Source organism: Stegodyphus dumicola, chromosome 5 (assembly GCF_044657685.1).
Source record: "Stegodyphus dumicola isolate Sdum_Otavi_A_Nest chromosome 5, ASM4465768v1".
Classification (NCBI taxonomy): domain Eukaryota; kingdom Metazoa; phylum Arthropoda; class Arachnida; order Araneae; family Eresidae; genus Stegodyphus; species Stegodyphus dumicola.
The window spans coordinates 64159262-64178146 of NC_140772.1; the positions used below are offsets into that span (position 1 = coordinate 64159262).

The following is an 18885-nucleotide window of genomic DNA, read 5'->3' on the forward strand; positions in this document are numbered from 1 at the left end:
AATATAAAGTTCGAAATAAAGCCAATTGATCTTTCTTGTTATTTTCCTGTTCAGAAGAATAAAAATTTCAATATTAAGATAAGAGTAAGCTTGTTATATGTACGTTATGACAAATAAATTTTCTTTTAACATAAAAATAGAAATTTACATATCTGTCATAGACAATGGTTATTACTGTTGAACACAAGTACTTACATATATTTAAGAATTCAAGTACAGTGACTTTATGAATGGCCCAAAATTGAATTTATAAATTATGGTTAAAAGTTTCATCTAAAACGACACTCAGAAGCAGTCACATTTATCAGTAATTTTAGTGATACCGGTTTTTTTTTTTATTATAAGGCAAATTTTCTGTGATCAAGTGAAATTTAAAAGGGGTATAAAATTTTATTACGCAGTACAAAAGGAGCAGCAGATTGTGTAAATAGGAGAATTAAGTACCATGAAAAGGAACCAGAGAATACTGCAATTACTTGGCAAATAATACTGAACTCACGATCACTAAATAAGAAAATATTTAAAAACAGAGAAGAGAAAGATATAAGAAATTCAGAAACACAGTCTTTTTTTTTTTTTTTTTTTTTTATTCAGCTTTAAACAAATTCTTAAATATCACATGATTCAGCAAAAATCAAACGTTATGTAGAGTTGTAACTTTTGTTATGTGGAGTTTAAGCTTTAACCAAACCAGGATACGAAATGAACTGAGTAATTTCTCCAAGTAGTATGTATTTTAATATGCTTTCAAACTGTTATAAAAATATAGTAGTAATAATTTTTCTGAGATTTATATATAGAAATATGACTAAACTCTAACCCTTTCTTGTTTCCTTATTTACATTTAGGAGTTACAACCTGATATTCAGGAGTTTATGGATGGTTTTTTTAAATCAGCAACCTTTTTACCCTTTGGCTTTTTTCCAAAACAATCATTAGGGAAGGAAATTTCAACAAAGTTATTCCAGATTTTAGCTGTTACTTTGGTAGAAAAGTAGTACTCTTTAGGCAGTCTCTATGGAAAGGTATTTTTTAAAATATGCGTCTCGGTAAAGCATTTGGAAATGAAACCGACACATTAAAAAAATGTAGGATTTTTAACTATTCATTGTTCTAGAGATTAGATTTGTATTTTTGGAACGTACGTGTTTCAGGAAAGTTTTCTGCCGGTATTATTATGGGAAAGGTAAGATTTGAAATCAGATTCATTACTTAACTAAAAGCTTGAAACAAAACAATAATTTTCGAGCATTAGTATTCGTTTAAAGCATTTATCAATTTCTTTTCTTTTTTCTGTTTTAGTTAGCTAATTTTCATCTGTTACATAAAAGGAGAAATATTTTAACTAAGAAAATCTTAAAAATATTAATAATTTTCATTTAATACTTCTGATAAGCCAAAGTAATGAAAATAAACATTAAAACATCAAAATAGTGGCAATTCAGTTTTAGTTTTTTTTTTTTTTTTTTGTTAAATATTTCACAAAATTTAACAACTTTTATTGTAAAACCTTTACAAAAATAGATGTTATTAAATTTTTTCACTTTAATCACGTGACAGAAATATACAAACAGAACTAATAACACTGGCTTTATGACTGAATATGCCAAATTAGAATTTCTTTGTTAGACAAGTATATTTTCCTTGATGTCAGCTTGTTTTGGTAACTAAAGTTATAGTCAACAAAATTCTAAATTAAGAGAAATACATTTAAATTAAATTTTTGTTTTTGGTGAATGAGCAGAAAGGAGTCCATAAATATTTATCTGCCTACTTTTTACGATGTATTATTAATTGAAGATTTTTGGTATCCACTTACAATGCATGAATCTGTGATCCGAGTCTTATTAATGTTGTGTAATGTGGAATAAGGTCTAAGTTGCATTCTTCGTACATTTAAGTAGTGAACGTCATATAAGAGGGAGCTATAGAGGCATCCAAACCTCGAGCGTTTGATTTAATCTTGCACCAACTGCGTCCAAAAGTGGTTCAACTAAGCTTTTTTTACTTTATGCTAACACTGCATGAAAGGGCACCGAAGAAGACTTTTTGCTCTGAGTGATGAAATCTTGAAGTTAACTCGTATTTACACTGCATACGAAGAAAACTGCAAAATTTGCATGAACAAGGAGTAAAATTAAAAAAAAAAAGAGTTTGATTTGGGCCTCAGTTTGGAATCCGCTTTTGTAAAGTTCTCTGATGATTGATGATTAGAAAATGGCACTGAAGGATCATTCTTCTCTGCTAAGTTTAAATTTTTGAATTATTTATAAAACGCATTCGATGTACATTAAGTTATTCACAAATAATTTGTTGTAATTTAATTAAATCTAAACGGTATTTCATATTTTATAGCGTAGACATTTAACTAAGCATTTGGCACTCTGCTATCGTCGGCTGTCATAGATATAGTAATATTAAATGTAAACTTCTTACTCTTCTATGTTTTTTGTTAATAAACAAGAATTTTTGGAAACTGTATAGTGCAGATGTAGACAAATTATTAGGCTTAAAAATTCAGTTTAAATAAAAATTATCCTACAAATAACATTATTGTTATTATTTGAAGCCTAAATAAATGATTATTTCAAAATATACATTTTATTATTACTTTTCTTTATTTAAAAACAGGAGCATACAATTAATAGCTATATTTTATAATTGCTGAAAATCATAACTGTTATTTGTTTAGATAAGAAGCTACTTGTCACTATATTTAGTTCCATTGTTATTGATTTTTACGTGTTTTTATGCAAGTTGATTGCATTAGAACTTTTGATACAGTGTATTTTCTGTACATTTCTTTTTCAGAGTTATTAATTTAGTGAATTTTTAAATTAATTAGTACTTGCGTATTATTCTGTTAAAAGTGAATCTGCCGCCAAATAGAGTGATTTAGAGCCAGCTATGGATAATCATGATGCCACAACATACTCACAACAGATGGGTTTTGGTTTGATGTAACCGTGATTCATTCCCGTCAATTTTTGTTATTATGACCCAGGCTATAAATTAATTTTACTGCTGTATTTTTTCCTTGCAATTTTAGAAAAAAATGATTAAAATTTAGGACCTGTTTTCTACAAAACAGCAAGCAGTGGATTATTTTCAAAGTTGTGGTATCTTACCATAAAATGTGTGTATTAATGAATATGATATGGTATTTTATTTGAAAAAACATAAATAATTGTGACGCAACATGAAAACTTGTGACAAGAGAATATCTATTTGAAGAAAAATGTGGTTTGTGGGCTGTAGAATCACATTTGTGACTGCACTCCGGCTCATTATCCGGTCTAGAGAATTAACATTTTTTGAATGGGGAATAGAACAGCTGAATATCGACGTCAAAATTATAGATTGGCACAATTATCAGCGGGAAGCTTATAGTTTACTGAACAGAACCACTGATAAAATCAGAACATGACTATTTTGTTGTTATTTTGAATGCCTTAGGAAATTTTTGACCGTTGTCATAACTGGCGTATATTTTAATGAATTGCTTTGTCTATTAATCTAAAAGCGTGGACTAATATCTATACAGATTTTTTATGTGCTGAATTTGTAATTTATATCTGTTGTTTGTAATTTATATTTGTAATTATCTCCGTTTGCTTTAAGTAAATAAAGAGGGATGTGCGATTGCTTATTAAATAAAGAGGTGTCAGAAACGATTGGCTCAACTTTGGTGGAATCACCGTCTACTTTAATCTTCAGACAGTTTCCAACATTTCCGGTCGACGGGATAATACGAAAGAAATACTTAATTTTATTCATTATATGTACTTACAATTTATCCCTAGTTTTCTTTTCCAATTTTTCAAAGAGTCAGAAAAGACAGACCTTTAATTCTTCAAAATTTCAGTTGTTCAAACTCTCGTAAAAGAAGTTAGGGATAATCTGAGGAAAACTGCTAAAAATTCAGTATTAGTTGAAAGAATGTGGATTATATATGAAGTTAGGAAGAAAATGAGTTTGACATCATGGATAATATGAAAATCAGTATATTGTATTTCTTGTACAAGAAAGGTAACTTCGGTAAATTAAAAAAAAAAAAAAAATCAATGAACTTTCATAAGTTTCGAAATACCAGGTAAGACAGTGAAAAAAACTTTATTTACTAACATCTTAAGCTTCGATGTCATTAAAAAATCGAAATTAACTTGCTATGTCTATTAGGTTGAAAACAGCTTAAAAATGATGCATTATAAAATGTAGTAAAATTAGTAAAGCATTCATTGGTATTTTTTATACCTAAAGATATACCTTTTTTATACCTATACTGACTTTATTTTTAGCCTTATTTACTTTTTATTATTATTTATTCAAAATTTGAATTTTATACTTTTTTGGAAAACTTTCTAACAAACGCTATTATTTACCTTGAGTTGCGTTTTAGCGATAACTTGTTTTTCTCTAAAGAAGAAACACTACGATATTTCTTAGATAATCAGATGTCTTTAAGGATGGCATCCTAACCATAGTACGCCCTTTATTGTGTCTTAAAAATGCAGAAAAATGGACTTCAGGAGTACATGGGAATATTCTGCAGGTAACGAATAGTATATTTTTTGTAGAGTAGTTCCTAATTCTTTAGAATTTGAGATGCAAGTTTCTTGTGGCCAGTGACGTTATGGATTGCATTCCAAATATTTTCTATAACGTCGAAAACTTAAAAGCTTTTAGAAATATTCCAAACTCTAAACAATGCCCCTCTACGTCCAATTAGAAGAATCTAAACTCAATTAGAATGAACATAGGGCATAACCGAGTGTCTCAAATCAGAAAGGATACGCACATGTCAGAGACATTTCCAGATATACCACAGTTTCCACTAAATGCCAGCTATTCCAATTTCTTACTATTACATAACCACAACAGTATATATAGTTTCCTGTTGATATGTGAGATTCATAGTAAACTGATCAGTTTTTTTTCCTACAGGCAGATCCTTTCATCTGTTCCAGCTATTCTCAACCGGTAGTACGCAAGAGAAAAATTAGCGGTACGCAAAGTAACAAAGTATTTTAAAGTATTAAATTCAAAAATTAAGTACCTCAACATCCTGTTTAATTTTTTTCTCTAATACTCGTAAATGTTTGGGATCTGAGCTTCGTTCAAGGTCAATAGCCGCTCATAGACTTTAGTAAAATATTCCATTTTTATTTTTATAGATATTCTTTTAGCCGTAGATATAAGAAAATTTGTCGTAAATGATGTTTTAAAAAGATGTAATAGGAATGGATGTTGTATTTAATAGGAAATAAAAATAAGTTCCTATAAAAAGGTTAATAGTATCTCATTAATTCTTTTAGAATTGATAGATTTATTAGCATGTCCACACTTTATATCGCCAGCATTTCTGGGCTCATATTGCTCTGTTTTCAGTTAGAACCATTTTTTACCATTTCAGTTAGAACCATTTACAGGTAATAGTGCTGTCTCTAACAGCAGGTATTTTGTTTTTTTATTGCTATGTATTCCTTACTTTTCTGCGCGATTGAGATCATCATCTTTTATTTTTGAAGAACTTATACATTGCACTTTTAAATATTTGTAACACATCTTTAATCTAAGCATGGCAGTTTAAAGGATAAATCTGGAGAACATTTTAAGACGAAATTATCGGAATTAAAAAATAATAAACAAGTAATGAAAGATTTTGTTATTTAGAGTGAAAATAGCTTTGGAAGCTAGTTACTTAATAAGCCTAAGAATTGTTAAACTGGGCAGGTTCACACTTTGGAGAAAGCTGTGTTGGCAGCAGCTAAAAATATCGTTTTAATATTATTCGACGAAAAAGCGGTTAATGATAATAATATTCCGTTATCAAATGAAAAGTAAGTCGACAAATTCATGAATTGGTAAATTCCATAAAAGGGACACTTATTAAAAAAATAAAACATAGTGAGCATTTCGCACTGCAATAGGACGAAAGTATTGATATAACGAATTTTGTCCAATTATTAGTTTACATACGTTTCGATAAAGATAAAAGAATTGCCAAAGAGTATTTATTTTGTGAATCTGTTCATTATAGAGCGTTTAAAAGTGAAGTTTTCAAAGTAATTGACAATTTTGTGTCTGACAATGATATCCCTTGGAATAAGTGCATTGCCGTATGTAGTGATGGAGCTCGGGCATTAACAGAAAAACATTCCCGTTAATAAACATTATTTCTCAAACAAAGAAAGTCGTACCTGAAAATAAATTTACTCTTTGCTCCATTCATGAAGATTTAGTAGCGAAAGCAGTGCCCAAAAATCTGAAAATCGTTTTCAATTAAGCCATGAAAATAGTTAATTTTACTAAAAGCTTTAAATTTCAGAATATCTGCGATTTGATGCCAAGAGATCGGCAGTGAACATGAAACGCTTTTGTTACATCCGAAATAAGGTGGTTATCCAGAGGCAAAGTTTTAAATCTTTTTTTTTTTAACTTCGATAAGAAATTTAAATTTTCCTCTGTGATTCAAAATTTGAATTGCAGAAATGTTAAATTAGTGAATGATGATTGGCGCGTTTAGCATAATTAGCTGGTATTTTTGAAAAGTTAAATGAATTAAATTTAGGATTACACGGACAAAGTGTTAATTTGTTTACTATGAGAGGTACAATAAATGCAATGCTAAAAAAACTCGATCTAATAATCAGACTTAAATAATAATATTTTAAGCTTTTTACCACTCTTAGAAAGTTTTCTAACCGAAAATAATTTGAAAGTAAAAGAACAATTAGCATGCGACATCAGAAAACATTGTTTTTCATTAATAAATAATTTCAACATTTATTTTCCCGAGGATTATGAAAAATAAAATTGGATTAGAAATCCATTTTGTTCAAATGTACCTGAAATTTTATCTCGTGAAAAAAAAGAAAAATGGACAGAAATTTCCTGTGATCGAACTCTAACTGAAAATTTCAAAATTAACTCATTTGTTAATTTTTAGCTGAACCGAAAAAAAGTTTTTATAGGCATTTCAAATAAAGCTGTTAAATTTTTATTGCCTTTGTGATAAGGTCGCATAAGGGTTCTTTGTCTAGGATGAATGATTTCCGAATACAATGATACTTATTTCAGACGAGAGGAGAAATCCTGGTGCAACCAGGTGTCTTTGTTAATGTTTCCGGTTGTAGCCTCGAAAGTCACTCCAAAGGACAAAGGGATAAAAGAAGTTTTTTCATCAGGGTCAGAATGTGGACATTTTTGTTAGGTATGAGTGAAGGAATCTTCTGCCCTCCCCTGGAGTTCAGCGCAGGTAGCGACACAGTGAGTTAGAAAACGATTTGGCAGCCAGGATGTAAGGTGGTTTCTTGAGGAAAGCCAGGGCTTTCCTGCTAGAGCTATGGGCATATTGGCCCCTCTAGAACTACACTCCTCGTGTATAATGTTAATAGTGATAGCGCAAGTTAACAAGTTTCTGAAATTACGGGACTAAATGTATCCCAAGTCTCACATTGTCATGAACTGCAATTGTTAATGTTTTTGTCTTATTCATGTTTTTGTCAGAACTTTAGTTAGAAGTTCATTTCAATCCTGTAGAGCAATCGGGGTTTTGTGCAGCAGTTTCGGCCATTGCACCGCACCTTTATCCGCAACCTGTTTGTATTTGAGGATGGAGCAAGGATTTTCTTCTATTTCTATTTGAAAAATAAATACGGAACAAAGAGAAAAGTGGATCTTGATTTGCTGTTAAAACTAAGGGAAGTAAGACCAGACATAAAGAAATTGATCTCCATTAAATAGGTGGTCCAAACTTCACACTTAAATTTTAGAATTAAAGAATTATAACTTAAATTTCGATAATTAAAGTAGTACCAATTTTCAATGTAATATTTTTTATGTGTGCATATTTAATACAAATAGCCAATAAGTTGTGCAAATGGTAAAATGTATTTTTTTAAAATATTTCTATTGAGAAATTGAAAAATAATCATTGTAAAATGTAGTGGTGGTACTAAAGTTTTTCATTTTTTGTTTAGATGGTACGTGTTAGTCAAGAGGTTGAGAACCGCTGATCTATTCGAAACGGTGTCGACCAAAAACATCGGGGGGGGGGGAAGAAAGCAAGTTAGAAAACGTTGCAGTTCTAAAACATTATCGTTGTCGAATATAAAGCAGTTCAAAATCCTAGCAGTTTCACATTCGAAAAAATCTTTCTGTTCTAGTTAACGATCCTAATTTCAATCCATCTTTATCTTCAGCCCTTAAGGAAATTATCTTTTAGTTTTCTTGTTCCATCAATAAATTGCGCCAGTAATCTAAGTCCTGTCCAGCCATCCTTATCTTATCTTTTGATTATATATTTTTCTCTGTAGAACGGTGTTTGAGACACCAGAGTGTTTGAGCCAAGGTTCTACCCCTTGTAGAACAATTTGATCATTTCGAAAGGTGGTATAGAATGACCGAAAGTTAAATCGAATAGGTTATTTTTTTTTAAATAATTTTGTTAAGGTCAGATAGGAATACTTGTTAACGTATTAATAACAATGGAGTTTCTGTCTAAATTAGTGCGAGGAACTGGTGACTGTGACAAGAATGAGGTAGTGCAAAAATAAGCAAATTGAATCCATGAAGAATTATAAAATACAAAACATGAACTTGGAATAATTATATACATATATTTATATCATACACAAAAATGAGAATGCAGACAGAAAATTCGAAGTGTAGCAGATAAGAGGAATGAAAATAAATACATAAATAAACACATATGTAAAATTATTAGAGTTGCATATTACATGATCCATACATTTAGTTGAGCCATAGGCCTATCCATATTTTCCAAACTTTTGTATTTGTAATCACAGATTTTAATACTGGGATTATCAATATTTTGCTGCCTTTCATGACATTTTTTTGGCTAAGTTATAATAATGAGTGCGCAATAACTCAATGCCAAACTCTTCATATATTCTATTATTCCTTACATAGCATTCAGCATTTACAATTTGTCGTAGAACAGTATTTTGGCAGACTTGCAATCTTTTCCAATTAGTTTTCTTGGTATATGCCCAAACTAGACTTGCATAATACAAAAGTGGACGTAGGATGGACTTGTTGTCAATAGATAATATACTGTTTCGAGCAATTAAGGGGTATAGTTTGTCTTTACGAACTCGAAACTTCAGGATAACAGATGTAATGTGCGGGGACCACGTAAGTGACTTATTGAGGATCACCCCAAGATAAGGAACTTGCTTGCCCCAGGGAATAACAGTGCCATAGAACTTCAGGTTTTTTTTTTTTTTTTTTTTTTTTTGGAGTTGGTCTTCTTCGTAAACATAATAGCTGCTGTTTTTTCCACGTTGACGAGGATCTTCCACTTGGAGAGCCAAGTCTCTAGCGTGTGTATGTAATTTTGTAGTCGCTGTATAACTGGACGTGGAAATGCACTTTGTACGAGGACCGCTGTATCGTTTGCATACATAGCTAATGCTGTGTCGTGTGTGGAAGGTATGTCGTTTACGTAAATATTAAAAAGTGTCGGTCCGAGCAAAGATCCTTGTGGGATGACAGCCATGATGACATGGCTTGTGGAATTTGTGCCAGAGACATGAACAACGAAGTGTCTGCCTGTTAGTTAGGAATTAATAATGTTTATGATGTAGCCCAGGATGTGTATTTTGTAAGTGAGGCCATCCAAACAAACTCGATCAAAAGCCTTGACAATGTCGAGGAACAAACTACCAGTCACTTTCCGGTTAGCCATTCCCTCTGCAATAGTTTCTACCACTCAGTAGAGTTGGTTGATCGTGGAGAGATGTCGTCTGAACCCGAACTGATGCGGAATAATAACATTGTTGGAGTCCAGAAATTCGTTGATTCTTTTGAGTATAATAGCTTCACATATTTTGTTATTGATGATAATAGGCTTATTGGTCTATAAGATCCAGGTTCCGACGCAGGTTTACCAGGCTTGAGGATAAGTATAATCTTAGCTGTTTTCCATTGCCAGGTGAGGAAAACATTGCAAATTTTAGTTAGCATGAAGATGGTCTTGACCGGGAATTTCTTGATCATACTATTTGTGATAGCATCAATACCGAGGCTTTTGCTTTTCTTGAGTCTTTTGACGGTGGCATAGACTTCTAACGGTAAGGCTGGAATGATGTTGTCTGTGCATGTATTTGTTGAGAAGGTGGAGTGAAACTGGTGACCAAGGTTTTCTGTTATAGTGTCATGAATGTTGCTTGTGCGAAATTGAGTTTGCAGATGCTGAGCTAAGAGTTCTGCTTTCTCAATTTCTCTGTAAAGGGTCCGTTGAGGGGCGGAATTTTATTGTAGCATTTCGTGTACTTTCCACAGTGAGTTATCATCTCTGGAGAGTGCATTGAGGTATCTGGTCCAGCTTTGTTGTTCTTGGGTGTCCAATAGAGACTTGACAGCATTTGAGAGACGATTGAATGCTTGTTTGTCTTCCCGGTTACGGGTACGTTGAAATTGTCTCCTTGCTGCGTTCCGCTGGGTGATCAGCTGCTTTAGCTCTTTGCTTCGGAAGATATGTCTTTTGGGAGCCTCCTTCTGAGCATTGGCATAGGCTCTAATACAGTACAAAGTCCAAAATCCAGACTCGTCGGAACTTCGGCGATTCCGAATTTGGGATTTTTCCGGATAATAGATTATCAATTCAAATCTGGTAAAATGGTATGCAGAAATTATACAATTAAAAATATGGAATCGTAATTTATGAAATAAAGAACAATAATGATCTAAAGTGTATTAAAAACAGCTTAATATTTATTTTTCAATGTAAGTTGTTTAAGTTGCTTCCATAAAAAATTCTGAAAGTTCCTTTTTCTTATGTCATGTACTGTTGACGTTATAAAGCCATACTCCTCTCATAATTTTGAGACGGATATGCCTTTACCCATTTTTTGCAGCAATTCCATTTTTTGTTTAATGGACATCGAAACATGGTTTCACTTTGTAGATCCTTTGGCAGCTCCAGAACTGGAAACTCTTTTCGATATAATCGAAAGTTCAAGCTTAATGTTTATAAAATTGCTGTAATAATAACAGTCTGCAAAAAAATAAGCTGGATCAAATTAAAAGATTAAGGAGCAGCGCAGTCTGCTACATTAACTGAAATGCCTTAGAATCAGTTAAGATAATTTTAGTTTAGCTTAATAGCGTCCGTTATACATTATTGGCTGCGTATCACAAGATTGGCGACGAAAGCCAAGTTGTTTCACTAAATTTTGTCTTGCTCCTATTGCGTACTGAATTAAGCCTGAACTGTATTAGTTATTTACTATACCTAAGTTTATTTCTTGCACATGCTTCAAACTAATCCGAGTCCTGAATAAATAAACTCCCACATATACTTAAAGCTTTATCTAGGGCCGGCGCTCGATACCGCCTGGTGCAGTTTCTACGGGTCCTAAATTCTGCTACAAAGCACTTTCCTAAGTTCTAAATTTTCACCGTGCCTAAACTTTGGGTCCCTATGCTTTCCCTAAATCATAAAAACTCCTTGCCACTCGGTGCTTCCCCAAATTCCCCAAATTTTGTCTTCCCTAAATTCTGCCGTCCGGTGCCGACATATTCTGCCGCCGCTTCTGGGTTTATGTTGAATAACATATAAGTTATTCTTAATTAAAATAGCACTAAATGTAATCTTTTGGCCTATGAGTTTCATTAACAAAATCTACTTTTAGCATATGAAAAGAATTTTTTGAATTTTTCCTCCTCGCCAAGCGTAATGTTAGCAGAAAAGTTTATATTAGTTTAGACATCACATATTGATGTCTAAACTAATATAAAAAAAGTTTAGACTTTTTTATATTAGTTATCACTGCATGAGTTATTACTGAAGCTGTCATGTATTGACAGTGGCGGCTCGTGGCTAAAATTAGTGGGGGGTGCTGTTCCAAAAAAATTTAACCTTTGTTTTAAAATTGTCTAAAAGGAAACAAACATTTATAAAAAGAAAATTTATTTTGAAACTTCATGAAATCTTACAAGGAAAAAATTAAACATTTCTTAATTACTTTAACCAAAATTGTTACCGTTCAATGTTTGTCTATTCATTTAAAAATGAAATCCATTCTTCTTGTTTTAATTTGCGCGAAAAGATCAATAATTTTCTCCTTGGTCTCTGGATGACAACTGAGGAAATTTTTCTTTATTGAAAGCCATGCAAACGCATTTAGTATTTCCGAATTCCTAGCACTTCTTAGAAAAGTTTTCAATTTTGAAAAGCAGCGTTCTGCCTCTGATGTAGTTATGGGAATTCTCAAGAGAATTTTTATCAGTTTCGTAATTTCACTAAGAGCATCTAGATTATTTTCGATGATAAATTTCAGTACCCCAATTAATTTCCAGTATTCATGGATATCAGACCTACAAAAGAATACTTTTAGCTCAGTTTCAAGCTTTTTTTTTTGTCAATCATTGGATATGCTTCAGTGGTCAGTACTACTTCTTCTGTAGAATGTTCATTCCTAATACTAGCGAAGCATTTCTTGTTTAACAATTTAGCAGCTGCTAAGTGTTTAGTGGAAGAATGTGCATTATATCAATACATAGTATAAAGTCACATATTTACATATTTCCTTAGCTTCTGCAATCAGTGTCTTTCAAATATTCTCCCAGTACTTTGAGTTTCTTAATTCTAAAATAGCAGTTTTGAAATTTGTTATATATTCGTTAACTTTAAACACACTAATTTCTCTGGATTGCATTTAGTTGTATATTATTTTAACATGAGGCATCTGATAAAAAAGCTCTAAAAAAACTGGAAATTATCACCATTTAGATATTTTAAAATTCCTGTTGCTTTTGCAATAGGAACATTTGTTGTTGTTGTTTTGCATTTGATGTTGATTGAATTTCAGTAAGGCAATATTTTAAAGGTGCCAAATTTTCATGAACTCTGTTTATGTTCCGTATGATGAAGTTCCACCTTGTGGAGGAATACCACATGCGTGGAGTAAAAAGAAATCACGTTTCCAATAACATGCCAGAATTTCGGCACTGCAAGAGCCGACAGTGCTATTCTCTCTGCCCGGCTTGCGTGCTGCTTTCTGTGTGCGCATGCGCACAACAGCCAAACACCATGTTGCTGGAACTGTGAAGCGCGCAGTTCCAAAGACTTTTGTACAAAGTGGGGGATGGCTACTGACATTAAGCTTAAATATTATCTATTGTAAAAGTATAAAGAAAGAATTAAAGACTAAAGGGCACACTATATTAAATATTAAAAATAATAATAACTGGAAATAGGGGGTGCTGCAGTTCCACAGTGCTTATTACGAGCCGCCACTGTGTATTGATAAACATGCGGTGTTAAAAGCAAAATATAATAAATAATGACTCGCCAAGTCGGCGTCAGGGATATAGAATAGGTGAATGTTTCGGTTTGAGATGTGATGTCATGTAGACACTTAGCTGCCGAACCAAATTATTCATCTCACAAATTTATGCTTACATTATTGTTTTTCCACAACGATGTATTGTATTTAGTGCCTAATTGAAATTAAGAATCGGAATTTTTAACTAAAAATCTCCACACGTTTATTGTGGAAGCGAAAATCAAATGCGCATGCGTAAAGCATACCAATAAAAAAAAAATAAATAAAACGTTTGTGGCTTTGAGGTCTGGATTTTAGATTATTTCGGATAATGGACGTCCGGATTTTGGACTTTGTACTGTAATAAATGTTGTGAAAGTCTGAACCAAGCTGTCAATATCATCCATCGTATGTATTGTGGGTATGGTGTACTGAATGCTGCTGAGAGCTTTGGCATACTTTCGCTAGTCAGTAGTAAAGGCTCTGGTGTCTGGTGAGGTATAGCTGCGAATGTCCAGAATCATTCTGACCGGTTTACTGTATCTTATCTCGTTCATTTTCATTTAGTAGCTGAGGTTCAGTAAAACCATCGAAACTAGTCTTGTGGAAATTTGAAAATACAACGTTGATTTTTGTTATTTGACTAAATTAAATTTCTAATTAACTTGCGATGATTTGCATGTGCTTTTTTTTTAACCATGATATTTTCCGCAACGATATTTTAAAACTTTTATGTTTTTAACCGCCTTTTTTTTTGGCCAATGATGTTTTATCCCACGCTATCTTAGGACTGCAATGTTTCTTCTTACTTTCTTTTTTCTCACGCTGTTTTATACAAGAATGTTTTTACCTCTTGGACGTTTTCGCCCGCTATGTTTTTGTGACGATGTTTTCGCTTGCAACTATTCGAAACGATGGTTCAGATTAATTTAATCCTTCCCAGTGACCAAGTGTCCAGGATCTGAATTGAGAAACCTAGATGAGCTGCATAGCTCTCTGTGGTGCCATGAACATTTGACTAAATCTAATTAACTTGATACCCAGTTAGGTGCCGGTTTCTAAAGTCCATTTAATAAGAGGAATGTTCCATAATCTTCCCAACTTTTTTCACTCCTCGGTATTAATTTCCGATATTTCTTGCTTAATTCAGTTTTTTACTTGAGGCAAAATTGTACCCTTAGCGAATAAAATGATTTTTGCCAACGGATGTTTGTCCAATTCACCCAAAGCTGTTTGACTTAATCGGTATATAAGTTAGACAGTTTTGGGTGAATTGGCAAGACAACTATATGGCTGGCTGCCATATAGTTGGGTCTGGTGAAAATGTTAGCGATGGCATGATTATTTGAAACCGTATAAAGCTTGTGAAGCATAGAAACACTTAAAATACTAGCGAGCCGAGTTCTTTCGAGTGGTTTGGTAATAAAAATAAAGAAGCGGGATATTTTCAGATCCTTCCTTCGGAGTATTCTTCATTAAAATTAGGGCGAAAATGTATATTTAGTGCCGTGGCACTATAGCTGTAAGACCAATGGCAAAATTGTGTCTCGCCCACATCTTCCTGTCCTGTCGCCAGTTCTAATTTTTGAAGCAATTTTTGTAGTCACGATACTCTTTTAAAAATGGTTCTACGTGAAAATCTTCGCTTCAGCATCCGAAATGTATGATCCATTGTATGACCTCTGACTATCAGATCGCACTAAAAATCTCTTAAAAAGAACTGCCATTCTCAAGGCAGAAAGAGAGCTGTATAGAGTACCACAAAAGTTTCTCATTTATATGCACTAATAGACGGACCCAGTGGTAAGCATTAATAAATATCATTACTAAATATTCTGAAATGGTTCACTTATACCAGTTATTTTTAACATTTTAGGGAAAATTTTGATAACTTTTTGTCGGTTTGCTATCACAGGCTTTTCGTTTTGATTTATTCTGTTAATAGCTTTAATACTTTCTGCCTCCAAGTGACACATAACTGTACGTGCCTAACGCACTAGCATTTGCCTGAGTATTGTTAAATGCACTTACCAATTAATATATTTAAATCATATAAATTCATTTAAATGCATTACTCCAGTAATGTTCCAGAACAATTAAAGAACGAAATTCAAATCTAATATTGCAAAATTTAGTAAAATTATAATTCAGTGCATTAGGAAGAGACACAGTAAGGTAAGTTCGGCAGTAAGATGCTTCTGACATCTTACTGCCGAAACCTCGATAATAATCCCCTTCGATATTAAGTTCATATATTAAGAGGGTAATTTCTGAATTCTTTTAGATTTTATCGTTAAATCCAGAATTTTATTTAGCGAAGGAAACAGAAATAATTGACTTATCCCATTATACTTCAGTATTGCGCAAAATTAGACATTAAAATATTTTTTAGGTGTGTATAATTCCGTAGTCAAACACTGCACAGTACTCGAGAACTATCTGCCTAAGGAAAGGACGTCTTCATGGAGAACTACCTAAGGATAAATTCACATTCACGTTACCTATGCGGCAAACAAAGAAAACACACTACACTAAAACATAATGCCTTTTTTTCGGGAGTTTCAAATTCCAGTCGAGTTGCCAGTGTTCATCCCTCTTCCATGTTCTTCTAATCTACTTAATCAGAAAAGGGCAGTTAGAAGATGCAATATACGTGTTCTTATTACTGCATTAGCTTCTGGAGATTTTGCTTAATGCTAAAACTATTCATTTCGAAAGGGGAAGAATTATTTGCATCTAAATCTGAAAGATAATCACTTCGAGTGTTGTTCACATTTCTTTAGAAGTGTTAGGAAATATCTATTTACATTAATGAAAGTTTCTTTATTTTATTATCTATGATTATTTAATTTTTTTAAAAATAAAACTGAGAAATTAACAATTTCGTATTGTTTTACTATTTATTTATTTTCTCAAGGTTCTTCTTCAAATGCTGTAAGCATTCTGCTGTAGCTTTACCGGAATACACATTTTTGAATTTATATGTCTGTTGAATAGCTTTTGGAAGTTAAATACTTGTAACAAAAATAAAAGCAAAAACAGTGTAAAAGAGAAAATGAGAAGGAGGAATTTAATGCTTAAATAAGTAAACGGATTGCTTATGGATAATTAATTCAGATGAATTCGAACTTCATGATTCAATGTTTTAAAGATAAACAGAGTAGAATTCGATCAGTAGCTGAGAGGCTAAAACCGCTATATATTGTTTACTCTGTTTAGATCCGACAGAATTGATTGTAATGAGTGTTTTCATGTTTTTCCTCATGTGTGATATGAGCCATTTCACATAGAAATTCATCGACGAAAGTATCTCTGCCTTTAAGCAGATAGCCGTCGTATACTTTGTCATATTTATGTAGATGACAAAGAAACAATAAGCAGAGTTCTGTATTGTTCAGCTGATAGCTTAAAGAGATTTGACGACATTAACAGCTCATTTAAATAAATTTAAATAAAAAACAACTTGCTAATTGGAGAATAAAGGACTTTCCCTTTTTCCTAGAAGTCTAAAAACAGTTCATCCTCCATATTTTCCAAGTAATGGGATCCTAACTTATCTATTTTTGGTTCTTTTTCAGATAAAAAGTATTATGACAGAACAGCACGGAAACCGGAAGTAAAAAAATCAATGAGGAACCGGAAATTCGTAACGTCAAGCCGGCTGCACAAATTGAGTTTTTGATGCACAGAATATTCCCGTTTTGCTCTCATCAATAACAGACAGGTGAGGACTAGATGGCAAAAGCTTTTCAAACTTCTTAGCATTTTTACTGTCTTCTGATACTTGACTTTATCACTATAAAATACAGAACTTTTAGAATATCTACCTGCTTCAAGAATGGTTACTCTGCATATTTTCGTATATTTCATGTAGCAACCTTAATATGATATACATCAATATATGTGTTGAATGCCAAATTATAGCAAAAATCACTTGGCATCTTCGAATTTTAGGTATGTGATACCATATTTACTGAAATTGGCTCAATAATTTGAAGATTTTTCAATTTTATTTAGAATTTATACTATATATATATATATATATATATATATATATATGTCTAAATAAGAAAATTGTTATTATAATTACAACTTCCTTGATATATTTTTACTATTAACGCATTCTGCTAATTAGAACTAGCCATGTTAGTTCAGAGATAAGTTAGTACTCACTGCAGAGATCATGAAAAAATAGAAGTCGACGAAAAAGTGAAAGGAAACAGGCAACTTTTCCGTTAACAAAGGATTATTTTCTGCATTTGTGTGTGATTCATTCATTAATATAAAACTTTTATTTCAAAGGTAAATATTGCTTTAAGAATCATATCGCGTTCAAAAAAGAGAATATCAAGTAGATATTTAATATTATTTTTCAGATAACTTAATTAAATTTTATGAAGCAGTAACAGAATTACTGAGTACATATAACAGCACAGTATCTCGGTGTTTGGTGTTTGAAGTGACTTTGGAAAAATAATAGAGGGCACTTTTAAGAAGTTGTCTTTTCCTAAGCGCATAGTCAGTGCCCTCAGTTATGGATAAAACTGAGGCAGGAGTACTTACCTTTTTTGGTCTCATTTTATTCATTGCATTGTTTGAAAATACTCAGTGTTTGCATCACCTTCCTTGCAAGAAAAATCATACCGATCCGAAAAAAATATCTGTCGTTTTGCTTCTTCCAAAAGACAACTTTTATCTAGCCTCTTACAACAAAGTAGCACCAGTTATCAACTTCACTATGAAACGTATTCAGGAAAGAGGGTTACTTCGAGGAATGGATTTCGAACTTGAGTATAGGGATACTGGATGTGATTTGGGTTACGGCGTTTGGGAATCCATCAAATCATTTGTAGAGTTGCCTCTTAATGTATATTTAGGACCTCTTTGTGATTACATTGTAGCACCAGTTGCACGTCTGTTGAAGTTCATGCACGTTCCTATGATAACAGCAGGAGCACTGGCATATGATTTTAATGCTAAAGACAGAAGAGCCAATGATTCTGAATACCATATGCTTGTGCGAACAGGATGGACATTTGATGGGATGGCAAAAACATTAAAAGGAATCTTCCAGAAGTTTAACTGGCTAAAACTTTTGCTCTTGTATGAAATGAATGGACGGCCTGAAGTAATGAAAGATCACTATTGCGCTTTGGCTATGCAAGCGTTAAACGAAGTTATTTCTGTATGGAAAAACTTTACGTTACATATGCACAAACTCACACCAGATCTAATCACGGAAGATGCAATTAAAGTTGCTAAGGATGTAATAGGAGCAGAATATGGAGGTAAGCATATTTTAAAATTAATTTTTAGCCGTATTTTACTTCTCATGATATATGATTAAAGTACTTGCTCCATAATTATAGAAGCTAGTTTATAATCACACTCATTATGCAGCTGTATAAATGAATATTCACAGAAATTTCGAAAGTAACATTGCTTAGATGGCGTTGAAATAGAATTCAGAATTTCAAAATTTTATTGGGGATAAATTTTATTATATAAGTTTATTGTATGCAAAAGATAAAAAATTAAATTAGAATAGTAATTTGGGATTTCAGTACATTGTGTTATCAGTCATGTTTCG

General features: G+C 32.4%; 1 protein-coding gene across 1 annotated transcript; it reads left to right on the plus strand.

Annotated features, from left to right (window-relative positions):
* Positions 1 to 1013: 1013 nt before the first annotated feature.
* Positions 1014 to 18642, plus strand: LOC118189940 (atrial natriuretic peptide receptor 3-like). Its single transcript, XM_035360666.2, has 2 exons — positions 1014 to 1186; positions 16874 to 18642. The coding sequence occupies exon 2, from the start codon at positions 17830 to 17832 to the stop codon at positions 18640 to 18642; it is 813 nt and encodes a 270-aa protein (XP_035216557.1). The 5' UTR covers positions 1014 to 1186; positions 16874 to 17829.
* The last annotated feature ends 243 nt before the right edge of the window (positions 18643 to 18885 follow it).